General features: G+C 43.3%; 1 protein-coding gene across 4 annotated transcripts in view; it reads right to left on the bottom strand.

Moving 5' to 3' along the window:
• Nucleotides 1–21155, bottom strand: part of PRR5 (proline rich 5) — a gene marked incomplete at its 5' end in the record, with an annotated part of 94934 nt that overhangs the window by 7923 nt on the left and 65856 nt on the right. For 3 of the 4 annotated variants that reach the window (XM_082280264.1, XM_082280265.1, XM_082280262.1), the window contains one exon: nucleotides 20943–21083. In XM_082280264.1, the coding sequence (XP_082136390.1) occupies nucleotides 20943–21083 (141 nt within the window). The remainder of the gene's footprint in view (nucleotides 1–20942; nucleotides 21084–21155) is intronic. The other variant, XM_082280263.1, reaches the window with a different exon arrangement.

Here is a 21155-nt window from a genome sequence, read left to right as displayed (position 1 = left end):
GCAGACGTCAGCAGGCTGGAGCCAAAGCAAAAACACAAGACTCAAAAGGTCCCCAGACTCAAAAAGCCCCAACTCAAAAAGCGCCAGAATCACCAAGCCCAAATGAAAACTAAGTCTTAAAAAGCCCCCAGAACTTGTGATGCAGTTACTTTTTATGCCCTCTGGCTCCTCCCAAAGTCTGCCTGCTGGAAGGACACCATTGGCCCAGTCCAACCTTCCACTGCAGTCCATTGGTGCTTTTGCCATCTGACCGGAGTTGTTGTTTCTCCTTAACTTGGGCATGTATAGTCTGTACAGTGTCTTTGGTGTTCACCTGTTGATTGCCTGTCCCATGTGAGACATGAAATGGTTGCCAAGTAAAGTACCCCTGGAGACAAGGCTTTCTCCCATCTTCTTCTGGTTGCCTCCTGCACATGGCATGTGTGTAACCCCTCTTCTACATGCCTCTGACAATGTGAGACAAAGTAGTGAGACAAAACTAAATTGGCTCTTCACAAACCCCAGTAACTCACTAGTGCCATGCTGCCCACGAAACAACTCCTACCACCAGCAGAACAGTATGAGTAACAGAAGCATCCTTGCCCAGTGGCACCTTAACACTGTCTGATTTCCTATCAGCCTTCAGAATTGAGGAGTTCTTTTGGTTTTTAATTATATGTTCTGCTCTACACTCCTCTTCCCCTGATGAACTCCTCAAAAGCCAGAACTATATTCTGTATGGACTGCTGCTCTTGCAGGGATACAAGGAGGCTTGCAGCAGCTCTGCTGGGCTGGGATAGGCTCCTGTGGTAAGTTGAGGGACTCAACCCCCAAGCTACAGCCACTGGGACAACCCTCCATGATGGGGCCAGGGAGCTGTGCAGGGCACAGACTTGCCTCATCCCCACCACTGTTGTCCTGCAGCTGCTGTACCTGGAGAGCCCACTGGCTCTCTGCTCCTGAGAAACACTCTTCTCTCAAAATCCCAACTCCCTCACCACCTGCATCATCTTCAGTCTTGCCCTCAACCTTCACTCCTGCTCTCTCAAAGTAGTGCTAATCTCCACCTCTTTTTCATTTCAGCATCTTTTAGTTACCACCTTCGCATTTGGAAAGGATTATAATGTAATATTATGACAAGAGTCTGCCCTACTCTAAAGGCATGGGAACAATGGGGATTTGAGTCCTGAATATGTGAATACTGTTGCAAATGGAAGACATCTATCAAGAACAGACACATGTATTACTGCATGAAATACAGTACTGTCATAGGTTAGCAAGCATAGTCCCGGAAGGGACATCCTTGCTAAGGGGTGCTTACAGTTTCCTCTGGGAACTGATAGAACCTATCAGCTGGCCAGTTTGAATATGGACAATTCTCTAAGCCACTTAAAGTTGTGAACACCTCTGTGATCCATATTTAAGAATAGGCAAACTCCCCCTCCAAGCTCTCTCGTTTCCGGTGCTGGCACAGGTGGCTGCAGGCCCCGTGTGGGGGCCAGCGGGCCTGGCCAGGCCCTGCTTGGGCCAGGCCGGGCCGGGCCACGGCCATCCTGAAGCCATGGACCTGTTCCAGCCGTGGAACCCCCCCCCACTGCCTTGCCGTGGGCAGCCTGAGTGGCTCGGCTCTCCCCCCTCTCCACTGCGATAAGAAAAATTCAACATTCCAGCTGCAAAACTGCAAGGCCGAGGTGAGATTAACCCTTTTACTGCTGTGAAGAGCTGAAAACCTGAGGGAAGAGAGAGAGGAGATGCTTAAAGCTGAAATTCTGTTGTGAAGCTATGATATATCAGAGTATCCTGTTGTAATTTCATGAAGATATGGGGGGTGGAGTGTTCAACTCGTAAGCAAAAGCACCTGCGCCGAGATAGGCAGATGCTGACGCAGCTGTAATTTCATGAGAAGTTTGGACAGGGAGAGATGAACCAGATGAGGACTTTTGCTCCAAATGGGAAAGGAGAAAACCTCAGTCCCTAGAGATGGACCAGATGAGAACTTTTGCTCCAAATAGGAAAGGAGAAAACCTCAGTCCCTAGAGATGAACCAGATGAGGACTTTTGCTCCAAACGGGAAAGGAGAAAACCTCAGTCCCTAGAGATGCTCCCAGAGATAGTCTTAACGATGAAGATGATGGAGACCCTTTGCTCCCAGGGAAGGAGAAGGGCCTCTGTTTTTGTTTCTGAACGGCTCAACCTTAAAATTGTACCCCAAAAAAACTTCAAGAGTGGACCCTCGAAAGCAGTTGCGGGAAAAGCTGCAAGTCGGGGGAAAGGACTCACACGCAGGCAGAGAGACTCCTCTTCCTAAATGGACTGAACAATATTTGGAAGTGGGCGGCTGTCTCATTGTGATACTGTTTTCATAGCATGAGCAAGAAGAGACTTCTCTTTCTAAATGGACTGAACAAGGTTATTATGGAAGTGGTAAACAGACTGAACATCTTAAGGGTTGTTTTTTCACATTGTCAGTGGGAGAAGGGAGGAAGGTGGGGGGAGGAGGAGAGTTCTGAAGGTGGTATAATATTTTTTTTCTTCCCTCTTTTAGAGTTGTTAATAAACTTCTTTATATTCTTTCAAGTTTGGTGCCTGCTTTGCATTTCTCCTAATTCTTATCTCACAGAAGATAAACAGTAATGAGTATTTTGGACCAAACCACTACAAGTACCCAAGTCCCAAACTTCATTAACCTTAATTAAATGGTTTTGAAACCAAAAATTTTTCTATAATAGTTCAAATGCATTAAAAGGGCCCTACGCATGGCTGGTTTTGATATGTAAACATGCAAACACTCCCAGAAGGGCTACATCCTTAAAGACTACAGGTAATTGATGTATCTACTTTATGAGTACACTGCCCCACCTGCTGAACTGCAGCACCAGCCACACACGTGGGCTCCACTGCTACACTCAAGTGTGGCACTGGAATAAAACTTTTCTTGTGTTTGGAAACAAAACCCCATAATCATCAAATCCACAATCATTCCAGCAAGTATGGATGCACCAAAATGCTCAGGTTTCCATCCCTGTTAATTCTGTAAATTAACTATGAACTCCTACTGAGCTTTTGAAGGGCACAAGGGCTTCTTGTGAAAGCACAAAGGAAAGAATAAATGAGTAAACAGGTATGTTCAGAAGAATAGCTGGGGGATTTGTACCTAACTACAAAAGGCCACAGCCTCCTTTTTCAGTAGGTACAATCATAGAATCAGAGAATGGTTTGGGTTGGAAGGGACCTTAAAGCTTATCTCATCCCATCCCCTGCAAGGACACCTTCCCCTAGATCAGATTGTTCAAACCCCATCCAACCTCGCCTTGGACACTTCCAGAGGTGGGGTAGCCACAGCTTCTCTCGGCAACCTGTGCCAGGGCCTCAAGACCCTCACAGGGAAGAATTTCTTCCGTATATAGGATTTCTTTAAGCTTTAAAGTCCTGGAGGCCACCTCAGGCATTTAAGGATCTGAAGAGTCCTTCTCAAAGATAACCTTAAAACATGTTCAACGTTCATTACTTTAACCTTTTATATGCTGTTCACCAAATATGGAGTGCTTTGAAGATTTTTTTTTAATGAATGTGAGTTTTAACAAAAAGTACTTCTAAGCTATTATGAACATTGTATCTAGGCACAAGCTACCTCACTTGTAAAGCTGCCAGAAACATAAATTCTATTTTGAAAACATTTGCCACAATTTTTCTTTAAATAAATAAATTTTTGAAAATCATTAAATGTCCTTGTTTTTTTTTACCGTAGCAATAAAATAACCACAATCACAGATCTGTACTTCTGTTTCCTATTACATTAATTTTTCCCACCCTGTTCTTCCCTCAAAGCAGTGAACATGCAGGCAAGTAATCCTGCCATTGCTCCTGCTCGGTGTAGGATACAAACATGCCTGCAGCCTCTGTCCCTCTGCAACCAGATGGTCATTGCTGCAAAATCTCCCGGGTTCTTTATTTACCATTATAACAGAAATACTTTGATTTTTGTTTTTAAAAAGACACCTAACATTTCAACAGATAGTATCAGCCCTTCCAAGTGACTGTAAACAAGGCTGCCCAAGCCCAGCCCATTGGGGAGGTGCTCTGGCTGTGTGTCGAAAAGGAATCCAGAAATTAATCACCTGCCTTACATCACTTCTCACTTGGTGTTGACTACTTCCTTTCCTCAGGCTCTGGTAAGAAACCCAGACATGAAGCAATCCCCAAAGACAATGACAGCCATGAAAAACTATTTAGGCTGCTGATAGTTCAGTATATGTCATTAGACAGCCTGATTAAACTGGATGCAGAGTTTTAGGCTTCCCAAGCTTTTGTGAGCAGAGGTAGGATGTGTTATGTTCCTGTCTCGTGGAAACCTGGCACATGGCAGAATGCGAGTTGGGTTTGTGGATCCTTTGCTGCTTATTCCCCTCACTTCTTACTCCAAAAACTGGATGTGAAGCTGCAGATATCCTTTTTACCTGTATTAGGGAACAAATAGGTGGCAAATCCCTACCATTAACAGCCTGCACAGACAGACCAATAATGAAATAAAACTGTATTGGGTTTGCATGGAAAAACTTTGGTAGCAGCGTGGGGAGTACAGGGGTGGCTTCTGCAAGAAGCTGCTGGAAGCTTCCTCCATGTCTGGCAGAGCCAGTCCCAGGCAGCTCCAAAGACAGATGTGCTGCAGGACAAGGCTGGGCCAATTAGAAATGGTGGTAATGCCTCTGTGATAACATATTTCAGGAAAAAGGAAAAAAAGTTTTTGCACAGTTGTAATTGCAGCCAGAGAAGAGCAGAGTGAGAATATGTGAGAGGAACAACTCTGCAGACACCAAGGTCAGTGAAGAAGAAGGTGGAGAGATGTTCCAGGCACCAAAGCTGGGATTCCTCTGCAGCCCATGGTGCAGACCATGGTGAGGCAGCTCTGCTCCTGCAGCCATGGAGATCCATGGGGGATGCAGAGATCCACCTGCAACCCATGGAGGTGACCCATGCCAGAGTGGGGGAATGCCCGAGAGGAGGCTGTGACCCCGTGGGAGGCCTATGGAAAGAGGAGCCCATGCTGGAGCAGCCTGTCCTTGAAAGACATGGTAGGGTGACCCACGCTGCAGCAGTTTGATGGGGGAGTGTTGCCTGTGGGATGGACTCATGGTGCAGTACTTTGCAGAGATCTGTTGCTTGTGAGATGAACTCACATTGGAGAAGTTCATGGAGAACTGTCTCCTGTGGGAGGGACCCCACAGTGCAGCAGGGGATGACTCCTTTCCCTGAGTAGCAGGAGAAACAGTGGGTGATGAACTGACCTTAACTCCCATTCCCTGTCTCCTTGTGCTGCTGGGGTAGGAGGTAAAGCTGGGAAGAAGGAGTGTGGGAAGAAGGTGATTTTAAGGTTTTATTTTATTTCTCATTATCCTGCTCTGATTTCGTTAGCCATAAATTCAATTAATGTCTGTAATTAGACTCTGTTTTACCTGTGATGGTATTTGATGACTGATCTCTCCTGGTCCTTATCACAACCCTTTTTCACATTTTCCCTCCCCTGTCTAGCTGTAGAGGTGAGTGATAAGAAAGGCTTTGGTGGGTGCCTGGCATCCAATCCACTACATGGGAGCCTGCTCCTGGATCACAGACCAGCTTCTGCCTCACTACTCTGGGGAATTACAGCCTATTCACAAGTGCTTGCTAGGACAGCACTATGTAGAACAAAGATGAAATTTTCTTCTCAAGTATTTTTGGTGGCCACCCACAGAAGAATGGTATATTCACCACCCCATCCAACTGCCTTGAAATCTTGGTAATTGGTGGGTTACACTGATGAAAAAATGATTTACCCTAAAAATCCTGTAATGCACCAGACCAGAGAACTAAGCACGGAACTCACAACAGCTGGAGACAAAAGAGCTACAGCTAAAGCTATCACATCCTCTGGCCATCAGGCACACCTCAAAGGGATGTCTCATATATGGCAAGAAACAAGCCTGGCTGCTGGCTGTTCTTCTACCCAGCTGCTTTTCATTAATGTTTGACTTACGTAATTCCACTTTGGGGCCTTAGCTGGATCTCCATCTGGCCATCACTCTCTCATGCCTGATTCCTTCCATTTCAACCTTTTGCTTCGTCCCTTTGACATCAGCTGTTTCATAACGCCCCACATCCATCCCGAGCTCCTCTTTCAGCAGGCAAGCCAGCCCCCTGTCATCTGCTGAGCTCCTCTGCCACATGAGCCTCTCTGCATTCACCTTTACCAGAGGCTGCTTCACTTCTGGCTGGACAACTGCACACATGTTGCCTCAAGTAACTCCTCATTCATCTGTGTATGAAAATCATCATAAACAACTATTAAACACCCAAACTGATTTTAATTGACCAGAAGTAACTCAGTGTTTTGCTGAATACTTCTAAAAGGTGACAGATTCTGTGTTTTCCAGTTCTGACTAATAGTACCCACCACCTGTAACACCTAGAAATGGTGGTATTGCTCAGTTGCTTTTCATTTCCCTCTTTAGCATAGACTATTAAAAGACCATTTACTTAATAATTTATACACTGAATAGTATCTCTAGTGGCTAAAGGTACCCTGAAAACTGGACACAATGGAGGAACTACTTCATGACCACCTGAAAATTGTGGATGTGCTAAATCAATGACTGGTCATTGCTTAAAGGCTGGAGCACTCACCTTGAGCTTTTACACTTCAGCTGATCAGCATGTGTACGTGAGTAAGTATTGGTGCAAAGGATTGTCTTCTGCTTCAACTGACAAACTGCTGCATAGCTTTTAAATAAAAAAGAATAAAATGAAACAAAATCTGTGTTCGTCCAGACCTTGGGGAACAAACAAAGCAGACCTTCTGGACCCAAGCCCCAGGCCCTGCCAGGAGCAGACACAGCACCAAGGGACACACAGCATGTCTTGGTGCTTAGGTTACCACCTTCTGGACTCAGGAAAGAAAGGAGGAAAAGGCAGACTTCTGAATTATTTAGTAAAGTCATTTCAGCAATGATCATTATTGGTAACTTAATGGAACAGAAGAGCAAAGTTCTCTGCCCATGGACAAGAAGTGACTGTGTATGGCTCAGCTCATGGCCACACAACACACTCTGAACCTCAGTCTGCTGGGGCATCCTCCATATGAGGACACAGGGGTGCCCTTGATGCCTGGACTCACCCTTGTCTACCAACAAAATGCTGAAACAGTCCTGATCTGGTGCTATGTGAAAGGAAACACTACCAGAAGCATTTACAGGGTCAGTTCTGAGAGCAAAGTGAGGTCCTGGCCTCATGTACCGCCCTGTCTTAACCACACAGGCAAACAGCTAAGAAATGTAACTATTTTCTGCTTAAAAGCAGCAGATTCCTTGGAGAAAAGAAAAACCCAAACAATCACATTTCTTTCCTTAACCGACAACAGGTGAGATCAATATGACAGAAAGAAACACTCAGGCAATGGTGATAATCTGACACATATCGGATAAAAACTGTTGCCCAACCACTCCCAGAGAAAACTGAAATTAAAAGTCACAAGGCAGACACAGAGTAGTATGTGTAGTGAAAACACATTATTCAGCTAACACTGCTGGTGGAGAATTGATAAGGGTGTGCAGACTGCAGTGCACACCCTACTGACCACATAAACAGCAAGATCTGCTGCTTGGCATAGTCAAAGAGAGAGCAACAGCCTTGGTTGTGAGGCATTGTCCTGGGTTGCAGTGTATTCTATTACCATCCTCATGAGCTGTTGAAACCAGGTGGGGCAGTGTTTCCTTGCCTCCTCCCCCTAGACTATCTTTCTGTTAATTGCCCATCATTGTCCTGCCGCCTGACTCATAGATAACTCCCTCTGGACTATCATCTGTTAATGAGCCTAATCAACACTTGGCCTCATGACTCATTACCCCATTGTGAGATGCTCCACCCAGAGGGAGGAACCAAGCATCCCAGCGTGGATATAAGCTGAGACTGAACACCAGAGAGAAGGCCTTTCCACTGGATTTCCAGAGGACAGGAGCTACACAGCCACCATTGGACTTTCTGAGGAAGAGCAGACTCTTTTACTACAGGATCACTGCTTCAGAGGACTGCAGCCACCATTCTACCAGACTGCTACCACCACCCTGCCTAACAGGGTGTCAGGTTGTACCTTGACTCTGTCAGTTTGAACCAGTGTTTTCTTTTACTTTTTTTCCTTTTCTTTAATTTCCATTAAATTGTTATTCTGACTTGGTGCCTCCCACTGGTTTGTTTTCAAACTAGTACAGGCATTTGGAAACCAGTGCCCTTACAGGTCAGGACTACTTGTTATCTCACTTTCACTGCATGACAACCTTCTGGAACTTGAGTAACACAGACCAGCCCTGCCTCAGGGCAGGCAAGAAATCACCATGGGTAGGAACTGGATACAAATGGGTCACTAGTCCTTGCCACATGCATCACCAGTGGCACAGCATATGCTCCCAGTTACACTGTCCTTGCCACATGCATCACCAATGGTACAGCATATGCTCCTAGTTACATTCTGGATGGAGACAGATGCACATACTTTACAGCCAATCATCCAATTTGTACTGATCTTCCAGACAAAAGTCACAGACCGCTCACAGACAAACCTATGGCAGCAAAGTTACAAAGTTTAGTTGGTTGAGATGTACAACTTTTGTTTGCTCAACAGCACTGTTTCATTATCTAAACCCACCCAGCATATGCTCTGGAGGAGACCACAGTGGTTCTTGGAGCAGCAAGTGTTGCCCAAAAGCTGAAGCCTTCCTCTAGTGCACAGCTGTTCAGAGCTGCTGCTCTTACTGCACCACAGAGCATCATCCTGGAAGTCTCCTGTTCACATGCCCTCCATCTTCAGTGACCGTGCACAGCACTCTAAGGAAACCTCGAAGACTCCCTCTTATAGCCACTGCAGGAACTCACTCACAAGTAGGAGGAGATACTGGGCTCTCTCACCTCCAATGCCCACCTTATTCCCTGGATGTCAGTGCTGCAAAGCAAATCCCACAGTAATATACAAATTTGTACAGCAGTATTATAATACATTTGTGTAGCAACATCTGGCCTCCATTTACACATGCAGTCAATGCAAACTGATGAGTAAACTCCTGGAAGTATGAGATGTGATAATGGATTCTTCTCATCCTTTGCAATCTTGACCAAGGCATAGAATCAGCCATGCAGTGTCAGACTAAAAGTTAATTAAATTCAGCGTTTTCTTGCTAAAAGTGATAGCAGGAGAAATGTCATAGGCAAAGAAAGGACATAGGGCATGCACAGTGCAGGCTTTCTTAGAGAATATGCTGGTGCTTCTAGCAAACAGGGATGTAGAAAACTTACTGCATGGGACTTTGCAGTAGCCCTTAAGCATAAACAATCTGTGCTAAAAATTATTTAGCCATCAAGATGAAGATGGTCAATAACTGATAGAATAACTAGTTTCCAGAAATAAAGAGCCAGCTTAACTACTGAGTCCTCTGAACAGAGGAGAGGATGGATCTCTGGTACTTTTTCAAAGTGCTTTCCTTGTGTGGTTGCAGCTTCCGTATTTAGGAGGTGGGTGAACACAATGCTGAATCCTTCTGCTCAGTCACCCTCAAAGACAATGTTTCCTGATGTTCAGGGGACCTTCCTGTGCTTCAGTTTGTGCTCACTGACACTGAGCACCACCAAGAAGAGCTTGGTTTCATCTTCTTTGCATTCTCTCTTCAGGTATTTGTAACAATTGATAGGATGCCCCCAAGACATCCCTTCTCCAGGCTGAACAGCCCCAGCTCTCTCAGTCTTTCCTCCTGTCCCTTTACCATCTTCACGGTGCTTTGTTGGACTCTCTCAAGAACGTCCATGTCTCTCCTGTCCTGAGGAGCCCAGAGCTGCACAGAGCACTCCAGGTGTGGCCTCACAAGTGCAGAGCAGAGGGGCAGAATCACCTCCCTGACCTGCTGACAGTACTTAGTCTAACACAGCCCAGGATACCACTGGCATTCCTTGCAGCCAGGGTACAATGCTGGCATATGTTCTTCTACTAGTTTCAACAGGGCTCAGCATTTCTGGAGGACTCTACATTTGAGAGCTTTAAGTCCCATAAAAGTGCTGAGTAAACTCGCTGTGAGGGATTACAAGCTCAACTGATCCATTTTGGAGAGACATCTGGGTAATGAAATGCCCTGCATCCAAGTAACTGGGAGCAAGGGACAAGGACTGAGAGTTTAATGTACCTGCTCCTGCTTCTAGCCCACTTGTCCATGTTTGCCAGGCTAGAAAATTTTGGGTACTTCCTCCTGGGTTTCCCTGATGACTCATGGTACTTTCATCCCAAGCAAACAATTCTGACATTTTTTACCCTTTAGGAAACAGATTCAAAACAGAATCAAAACTGCTTCTGCTTTGTTGAAGCCTGTGTTGACTAAGCTGACCTGATCTGCTGGAAGTATGTGTGCCCCATGGGGGTTCCTCTGCCACAGTCCAAAGGCAAAACAAGAAAATGTGCCTGGACTGGGAGGGAACAGAAGTCACACCTTTGCAGACTGGAACAAGCTGGAAGAATGTAGTTTGCCCTCTGAGAGGGCTCTTTGAGCCCAGTGGAGGGGGCTGAGAATTCACAATAGACTCACTTTCAATAAACCTCTCAGACTATATTATATGTGTTTGCGAACAGGTATTACCTCATGGCAGAATGAAGTGGGAAAGCAGGACTTGTACATCACATTCTTATATGCTCTAAGTCAGAATAACCCCTGTTAGGTTAATAATTTTATACCAGTTTACAACCATGGGAAGCTGTGCCCTATGCATTACATGTTCATTCCTAGGCATTGGTATCCTTTTTGCATATGTTGGACAGATGCAACTGCATAATTCATGGTTGTATTGTTATGAGCTCTAGATAGCATTGCCTCACATTATTTTTTCCTCTCTTCATTTTATCCTAAAGTACTGGCATATTGGTAAAGCCTTACCTCTTGCTTTTCTCATAGCAACAGCAGTCACTGGAGGGAGAGGCAGAGGAGTTTGCCATTGGCGTATTGACAGAAGTCAGCACTTCAGATCCCTGTTACTGCCTCAGAAAGAAAGATCTTGTCATATTCACTTTAATCTCCAGCAAGTGCCAAATTATGTCAACGTCAGTGTGAGAAGCTGCTTTGTCTCTTCCTCCCTTTCACTGGTGGCACTGACAAAAGACAAGGAAAACAAAACACCCAGCCATGGTTTGTGTTCAGCTGGTGAGTTTTTCAAATGGCTTGGCTGCACAAGGGTAGCTAGCAATAGGATTTTTCTTTCCAGAAAGAACCAAACACTAAAAGCAGGCTATTCTTCATCTGACCTACAGATATCCAATGTCCTATGTTTCTCTAAACTGTCATTAAACATTTTATATAGGACTGCAAAAGAAAAAGCAGAAGATAAGGACCAGTAAAAGATAGTAATGATTGAAAAGTGAGGAAACTACTTTGAGGCTTTAAATACAGTGCTTAGGATTCTGCAGAAGCTGAGCAACCAGTTTGTTAATAAAGATCCAATGAAAATAATGGTATGCATTTCTTCCTTTTATAGGTTTAGGGCTAGAGGTTGTCTAATTCCCACCTAAGTGACTCTCCTGGTAACAGGCCAGAGCAGTCAATAAGCTCCTGTGACTTTCCAACAACTGAACAAATGAATCAATACAAAGATGAGTGTATCTGAAGAGCTGTTTATGGAATACATTTGAGCTGGAGTTAGTTTATCTGCATTCACAAATGCTTCAGGACTGTCACATTACACTCACAGGCAAATACACATGTGCATGGAAGTGCCCTGTGCAGTCCCATACAGAGATAATCTGTGAGTCGCCACATAATAAGATGTGATGTTTAATGTCCAAGAGAATAAATCTTCTCATTTTTCTTAGCTCCCTCCTGAGGTTGTTGCTGATGTATACACTTTAAGCTCATCTAACCTTGCTGGGGAATTGATGACTTTTAAGTCTGAGCATTCAAGACTTTTACCCAGCCTTGTGTGTTTTCTCATTTATTTTAAGAAAATCCTTCTTACATTTATTTTCAGGCAGCTACTCAAAGAGAAAAAAGGATGGCAGAGCTCTCCCTCAGTGCATCCAGACTGTTGTGAAGAGACATCCAAGTAAAGGTTTTGAAGAGGCACAAACATTAGCTTGACTGCTGTTACCCACTTGTGAGGATTTCTGACATTGCCTTTAAGTCACACTCCCCTTTTAAATCATTAATGAGCATCCTTCAAGCTGCTTCACCCTTCAAAGGTGACTACTACTCCAGGAATTTTCTTCTTTTCTGAAATACACTTGAATAAACTGAGCAGACATGTCAGCTGTGCCTTCTGGATTTTTTTAAATTTTTCCTGTTTCTGGTATCAACACCATTTTCATCACCAGTACTCATCCCTGTGACCCAGAAAGCAGCAGATCACCTGTCTATCCTGACACTTTGCAGTTACTCTTGAGGAGGCTGAGCTTCCATCAGTCCCAGAACACATAAGTTTAGGAGTCCAGGAGCCTGGAAGCCTGGGCCTGAGGCAGCCCTCCCGGCTTGTAGCAAAAGCCTCACTGAAAACAACACATTCCTACGTAACAGTTTAATTCAATAAAAAAGTCTTTGCCAATTCAAAATACTTGGAAAGTAACTGATTGGATCTAAAGCCAATACCCTCTCTCAGCAGCCCAATGTGTAGAGAAAGCAAAGAAATACGAACATACAAAATCTGAGTTCAGAGCCGTTGCACTCCCTGAACACAAACAGTCTCTGGATCAGCAACGTGGTCACAGGAGTGGCTCTGAAGGGCTGACCTTCCCTCGTCCATCACCTGCCAAGGACGTGGCAACTCCACATTTCTGGCAAAATTCAGCAATATTCAGAATTCTTACAACAACCATAGAGAGCTACATGCAATGGAAACCAAGAGATGCCCTGACCTACCTCTTGGCAATATGACTACTACTGAAACAAAATTTGTTTTTTTCCCCTCAGTGCTAGCTAGTGCTTTAATTTAACCCACATAATATCACATAGCCACGTCCAAGGAGCAAGTCTTCTCCCTGCTTCTAAATGTTATCAACACGGCTATACGTACAACCATATTCTAGAGCTTTTCAGGCAACCATTGCATAATTCCACCTCTACTACACAAGGGCTTTAGCCGAGCTGCATTAACTTCATACTGCCTAGATATCTGTTCTCATGTGGTTCAGAGGAGAAACAATAGAAATATCCCACTGCTTGCTCCAATGTTTTGTTCTCTTCAACTAAACAAGGCTCATGAGTGATACAGGAGGAATGAGGGATGTATTTTTTTCTTGGAGCCCAACAATCAACCTACAACAAGAGGACAAGGAGGCCTCTAGGGGACCTCTTACCACTGAGGTCAGTGTTGTATTATTATTTTAACAGTCATAAAATCACTTTTATGATATTTCTTTCCTTGTTTCTTTCCATTCCCTGTTTGTCCATCCATATACATCAACTCTCTCATGTATCAGGCTGCACAATCTGTAGTGCAGAGACCATGTTTTCCTTGTGTTTATACAGTGCCCAGTGCTTGAAGACTCTTCTCTAGCAATAAAGGACGCTTGGAGATACCTGGTGTCCAGTAACAGAAGCAGGTGACAGCTCTTAGCTTCCTCAGAAGAAATGTAATTGGTTTTATGCAACAGCCACTCCAAGTACAATTGCATTTTGCAAAGTACTTTTCTGACAGATTTCAGCCAGGCTAAATGATGGCTCTTCCTCTTGCCAGAGGAAGTATTCTTGGTTTTTGCTTTGCATTTGGATCAGAAAGCACTAAAGCACAAGGCCCTGCCTAATGCCTAATGAGAGGCCTCTGTTCCCTCTCTGTGTACCTGCCTTGTCCCACCACAACTTCCACCCTCTTCCTCATGGATGGTCATTCTCAGCCAAACCATAGCCACGTCTGGCCATTTTGTGCATGCCAAAGCCATAACTGGGGGCACTCGGCATAGCTGTCCACACACCTGGCACGACCTGTCACATCACTGTAACCTTGTGCTACAGAAGTTTTGCTGCCACTGCCATGTAGCTCACTGGAAACAGAAGAAGATTTGCAACTGATAACAGTTTAAATCAAATAATGTAACCTGAATCCTGCTCTATTATATGATTATCCATTTACCTTTTAATTGCTTGTAATAATTGGGTAGTGCCAAGTTAATGAATTTCACAGTACATGTCACATATCACCTTGTCACATACTTGTTTCTTTTGCAGCTGTAACAAAACTAAGGGTAAGACTGTGAAATTACTGATAGAAGGCAGTTAACAGTGTCTACTCACCATGGGAGAAAAGATGCCTTCAAGAGACTCACTCCATCATTCCCTAATCTTTAGCAAATTACAACAAATTAGCCTTTTTATTTTTGGGAGAAATACACCACAAAGCAGTTGCCCTTTGCAGAAGTCCCTGTGCCACCAGTGTGGTGTCACCATGCTGTATGCATGGGCTGCTGATTCTGGCACGGGCAACCACAGACCGGGAGAGGAAAAGCTTGGGAATGGGGCTTGGTGGTATGCCAGAGAAGGTAGTTCCATACCTTTCACAACTCTTTCCTTTCTCAGTGCACCTTCTGCGGAGAAGGAAGAAGCTAAGACATTTTATATAATTTGTTTTAATCACTCTGTTAGCTTAAATAGAAACATGTCTTCCCATAATAATAAAATTCTGTAACATACAGAGAGAAACAGGCAAGCACCAAAATCCCCAAGGTCACTCTCGTGGGAAAATAAGATTGAGTTAGAGAGGAAAAGAGTCAGAAGTCAACATACGGGAAGGTAAAAGGTGACAATGCAGACAGCAAGATGATGGGAGAGGAAGCTGTATTATCAAAAAGTACCAGTGTTCAAAACGCAGTGAGCACTGTGCAGCCCCTTCTCTGCCACAGGAAAGGTTCACAAAGCAAAATAATGAGCACACGGGCTGCCTCAATCTCCTGGCAGGAAGCTTCTCACCTTGTGCCCAGACAGAAAGCTTTGGGCAGTGAGAAGGTAGAGGCATGGTGGCACCTGTTCAGGAACTAGCCAAGCTACTGCACACCCTGTCCCAGTTCACTGCACATTTGACTGGGAACCGATGGTGACCTGGCTCTGAAAACCACAGGAAAGACCATGTTTGCAACACTAGAAAATGACCCCATGCAGCTTTTCTGTTAGAAATCACTTCTGACATTCTTCTTGTGAACAGTGCCCAGTGAATCCCAGCAGCACAGAATGGGAAGTGCTGCAGCAGCGACCCCGACCACAGTCTTGGCTACCCCTGCCACCTGCATTGACACAGCTCAGTCACAGAGAGCAAACCTTTTATGCCAGGTACTGGTAAACACCACCCAGGGTGCTGGTGGCACCTGAGATGGCTCAAAGCTCTGTGGTCCGTGCTAACAGTCAAAAAGTGTGTGCCACCTCCTGAGGACTTTACCTGTAGTGCCCTGGGCAATTCAAAAGCCACTATTCCCTCCTGCCTTCGTCTACCTAGGGGCATTCAGGGAAATTAAATTATACTAACTGAATTAAGAACAGAAATCTGTTAAGATAAATCATGCTTAGGCCTCTGATGAAGAATTGAAGCATCATTAGTTGCCTCCCTTCCTACTCTAATTCTCAGAATGAGTGTCCATACAGAGTTCTAATGGGGTTTAATTAATTTTCCTTGAAAGGTAGCTTAGATTAACTTTCTGCTATTCCTCCTGTAGACAACTCATGAATTACAGTATTAAAGGACCCTTACTCAAAGGATTCTTGCACCATGGGAACTCTTCCTGCTCAGTTTTTCAACAGTCAAAATTTCTATGCTATCTTTTGTGCCAGATTTGGTCTACGAGCCCAAATGGGTCCACAAAAGACATCTGTACAGACGAATGCAATTAGTTAAAACCTTCTCCCTCTCTTACTCAACAAAGTTTTAGGGTCTGCAACTACATACTAATTCAAGTTAAGAATTATTTTACTGATTTCACTCTATTTTGATAAGGATTAAGGATTTGCCTACCAATGTACTTGTACTGATTGTAATAGACAAAAAATCTTTTTCCTATAACAGATGAATGTTATGCCTTGTTAAAAATCCCAGCAATACAAATTTATTCCAGGATAATAAACCTGTGTCAATTTAACTACTGCAAACTGTACTTGCTGATAGAGACAATAAATAAACTAGAATAAGAGAGAATATTGCACAGAAACAAAGGTATCTACAAGACACTCTGAAGTGTGAATCTTGAGGGCCAGATTCTCAGTTTTGCATGTGTGAACACAAAACAACAGAGGGCTCTTCCCTTTGTGTCCTGGCTGCAAGATTTCTTACCCGATGCAAACAACACAGACAAATCACCCTTTCACCACGAAGGAAGAAAAAAAACAAGTTTATGCAAAACCCAGAGAAAGCACAGATTTTTGATACGGTGATTTATATTTAAATAAGGCCTACAATACATTTATTTATTGTTTTCCTCTTTTTGTGTCTTTTAAACCAGGAACTCAGACAAAGGTAAAGAGACATTAAAAGCATGTGGAAACCTCACACCACTTTGTTCAACCTATGCTTCAGGTCTAAGAGACTTAGTAAGAAAACCTCCCAAAAGCAACCACCACTTGTGAAAACCTATGGCCACAAAGAATTGACTGCAGCTGGCATCACAGTGTTACAGCACATCTATAGCTGCAGTTTTCTGATAGCAAAGGGTATTTTGTTTTTAACCACTATGCTGTCCTTGGTTTGATGTGTGGCTGCTGAGATGGAAAAATAGCACTCTCTGCATTTCGCTTTCAAATCTTGCAATGTACTTTTCCACTCCTTTAAAATGGAAATTTAAAATGCAGAAATAACAAAAAGGTCATACTAGGCAGCTTTATGTATTTATTTTGTCTTCCTTTACAGAGAGATACAACAGACAACGGAGTTCAAATGAGGCACAGGGAGCCAAAGAGGAAACCACAGGTTTTATTCTTCTCTTCAGAGCTTATATTTAGTGAGGCCTCATCCCCAGCATGAGAGATACTGTGTTATGTTTCATGAGGCCTGCTCCCTCAGCACAAGAGGTACCGTGTTGTGCTCTTCTAGGTTTTTCAAATACGTCAGGTCACCCTGAGAGATTCTGTGAATTCAAATAATCCTGACGTTAACTGAAAGATGCAGATGAGCACTTTTTAATTCTTCTCTTCCAGCTTTCTCAGACCTCAGGAGAGATACCTGGAGATAAGATGTTCCAGTTTTAGCAGCCAGGGTAATCTTTAACAACATACTTTGGGAAGCAAGTCAGACTGTGGTAGTTCTGCTCTCTTTAGTTCAGAAAGTTATTTTCTAAACTCTTCCTCTGTTTACCCCACTCCCTCCAGTACCTTCATTTCACCCAAACTGAGCTCCTGTGCATCATTCTTTACTGAAAAGCAGTTTTAGTTCTTTTACTTCCTTCAGCCATGACTCTGCTCTTGAACTCTCTGCAATTTAAACAGGAGCATCCTGGAGGCACTTCAGCTTATGCTGCCTGTAAGCAGCCACAAAGGATTAACGTTTCAGTTTGTGCTTTGTAAATGAGTCAGGCTATGCTGGCAACTCACAGTTTGAGTGATACAAAGCCCTTCTTCGAAGCTGTGATAGAACTACCACTGACTGGCAGAACAGGAATATCATGCCTCTCAGAGTTCTCTCTTTCCTGAAAGATTGCTGGTTTGTAATTACACCAGGTTATAGCATTGGTGAGAAGTAGCTCTACTGAACTGAGGAACCCAAGTCTGATAATTAACCTGAGAATTGATTTCTGCTCCTTTAAATGGAGCAGTTCCATTTCCTCTTTATAAAACTTTCCGTCCAGTAAGGAAAGTGTCTTCTCCTTACAAAGTAACAGAGCTTTTCCCCTACACCATGACAAGCTGAAACGTAATACCACATGCACCCTGCATTAGTTCCCAAAGCTCTGCCACTTTAATCCAGTCTAACAGAACACAGTGGTGCATTTCAACCTCTGACATTACACTACAACTGCTGTCTTAAAGAACATGAGCTATTCCTTAACTACATCACACAGCTGCGTGAGGCTGTCAAGAACAGAAACAGGGAATCTTAGCACTAAGTTCAACACTTGGTCCAGAGCCAACATCACTGGCATCATCTTCTATCATGAGAGTCCAGTGTCAAGTTTCTTATGGAAGAGATATTCACAGTGGACACAAATAGGGATTAGACAACATCCCCATCAACACACCATCTCTCAGTCGAGGAAATCAAAGCCCACATGACCACCATGTGCTCATTGGACAGCTGAATTGCTCTCTTGCCCTATTAACACATGGAGTTAAACTAAATTGAAAAAATTCCATTATGTGACTGATGTATAAAATTTGCTTTTGTTTAACATGACATTTGAGTTCAGAAAAAAGACTTAGCAGTGTTAGTTAGTAGTTGGAATTCAGAGCATAAATAGTTAATTCCCATAACTTCTTCTGACCTTTTCCCACAATTTCCCTTAGATTTTAAACCACAAGTTTATCACAGCTATTGCCAAGAAAAGACTTTCACCATCCCCACCACACAACCACAGGCAAAGTATGCAGAAATAAACACCCAGGGGCAAATTCCCTCTCACTGGGTTATTGATTTCCATAAACAGCTTTGCAACAAGAATGGATTTGACCCTTTGCCCTAAACAGGCATCCACAGTGTTAACACTTCAGGTTGCTGAAGAAAGCAGATTTGCAAAGAAAAAATCAGGATGTTGCTCAGTTCCCAGCTCACCATTGAATACATTCAAAGCCAGATCCTGCCCACAGCCAACACAGACTCCCTAAAGTAACCACAAAAAAGCTTGCAGACCTGTTAGCAACAATGCTGCTGAAGCCTGATTTAGAATGGGCAGTTTACCTCACACCTCGGAAGGGCTGAGGCCTAAAGAAGGAACATTCCTGTGAAGAAGGTTTTTGCAATGGTACTGTCACATGTGGAGTCTCTGGTGTTTGCTAACATGGTTCCATCACTGTGAATTCCTTGATGCCTCATTACACAGTTAAGTCCATGCTCCAGCTTTTCCCTGAGGCTCCTCTCCTCTCTCCAGACACTAGTTTCCATGAAACTCCCATACTGCTGTTATTGTGTCACATTCAGCCAGCAGTTCCAAGAAGCTTTTGGAAGGTGGGAGCTATGAGAAGGGAGACAAGACAGGGCAGACATTCCTGTAGGATAAGGATCTTTTTCTGAGACAACCAGGTTAAACACACCATTAAACATTCCGACAAATGGATGCTGAGATAGCTGAGATATCACTGATTTCACTGAGAGGTCAAATCCCATTTATTGATCCTGGAGACAGAATCTTACTCCTTTCCTCCATTTTCAAAACTGGCCTCATTAGATTATCCTGCTCTTCAAAACAATTTCAGATACAGAACTAATTCATACTGTGATGAAAAGCAAAGAAACATGTTTATAAAAAAATCAGAAGCAATGAGAATCTCAATTTCATCACCTGTTCCGGTTTGGCCAAATTAGAAATATATCCTCTGAGAGAAGCCACAACCACCCCTCCCCCACCAGGTTCGGGAAAAAAAATTTTTTTCCTCGAAGGAAAGTGAAAGAGATGAAAGCTATTTATTTAACAAACACACGGGAAAAGGATAATAATGCTAAATAATAAAATCTCTCCCTGTGGAGAAAAAACCTGGGAAAGTGTTAGAGTCCTCCCTTTGGTCTCCTTGGAGCTGGGGCTTGGCCCAGGGCCAGGCCCTCTGCGCTCGGTGGAAAGTTCTCCCAATGTGCTCTGATGTTAAAGCAATCAAGCAGTCCAGTAGAAAAGGGAGAAAATCCGAAATTCCAGGGAAGGAAAAATTCAACTCTCAGTCTCTCTCCAGAGAAAAAGCAGCTGAACCACTGGCCAAGAAAACTGTCCTCGGGAAAACAGCAAAGCTTCCTCCCTCCCCTGCCACAGCTGGGAAACCAAATGCTATCTGTGTGTGACCTTGAACAAGCTGCAAACTGCTTTGAAGAAGTTTTGCTCAGTTTTTCCTTCCCCCTCTCAGGCTCAGTTTAGAGGTATAGAAAGGTACAGAAATTAATTTCTGGGCATAGGCAGCGATATGGGATACACAGCATAAGGTCACCCCAAGACATCACCCTTTAAGAATCCACCCCTGGGTCTCTCCTTCCCTTCTGCCTCATTCCCTTTCTCCTCATCATACTTTGTGCTTTTCTTTAATTAAGCAAATAAAAGTATCTTAAAATTGCCTTTTGCCGGGAATTCCTCATTTTGTTTCTCCTACTACTACACACACACAGAAAATATCTAACACTCAAGGCAAATATCAGTATCTGGTCCTAATGTTTTTGTATCACCAGTTTTGATAGAATTTGGTTCCAGTGACCAAATATGACCATGATTCAACCATAAATTGTATATTCACTTTGATGCCTATTCCAGATGTGAAGCTTCATATCCTGAACTGCTAATGCAGCAACGCACAGCATCTAATGGAAATCATGTTATCACCACGCACTTGTCAGCTTGCAAAACTTCATGTTTCAAGGCCTAGTTTCAAAACAAGTCTGTACTGTCACACCCTCTGGCTCTTATGGCATCTCTACAGTCCTTACGTTTAGATATTAGGATGTTTAGATATTAAATAATTAGATCATTTAATTATTACATTGCAATTATTATATTATTTTATTATACCATTATATGTCACATTATTTATTATTATATTATTAGATATTATATACTATATTGCATATTACTATAGAATGTATTATTATTATTATTATACTGGATAATTTAGATATTAGGTAATTATATTTTTTAGACACTAGACATTAGGATATTTAGATACTAGAATATTAGGATTTAGATATTATGACCACAGGAACACAGAAGCTCTGGCATTCTGGATAAGAAGTTTTCAATGAATGAGCAAAATCAGAGACTGTTTAAGAAGACTTCAGCAACGCAGTACAGAAAGACAGGCTGAGAAAAGTAACCAATTTACCTGAAGTATTAACAGCATCTGAATAATAGATGGTGGAACTCTGGCTCTGGAACGGGATAATGCATCTTCCAATTTTATATTGAGGGTAATTATATTCCTAAAATGCAGAAGAGCCAATTGCCGAACCGAGGGCTCCTTTCCCTTGGAAACAGAAAGAAATCAAGATGGATTATGAGCAGTATGAAAATGAGTTTCAAAATCCTCTGTTCAAAA

The sequence above is a fragment of the Coloeus monedula genome (assembly GCF_965178545.1).
Source record: "Coloeus monedula genome assembly, chromosome: 4".
Lineage (NCBI taxonomy): Eukaryota > Metazoa > Chordata > Aves > Passeriformes > Corvidae > Coloeus > Coloeus monedula.
This window is presented reverse-complemented; position numbering and strand designations above follow the sequence as displayed.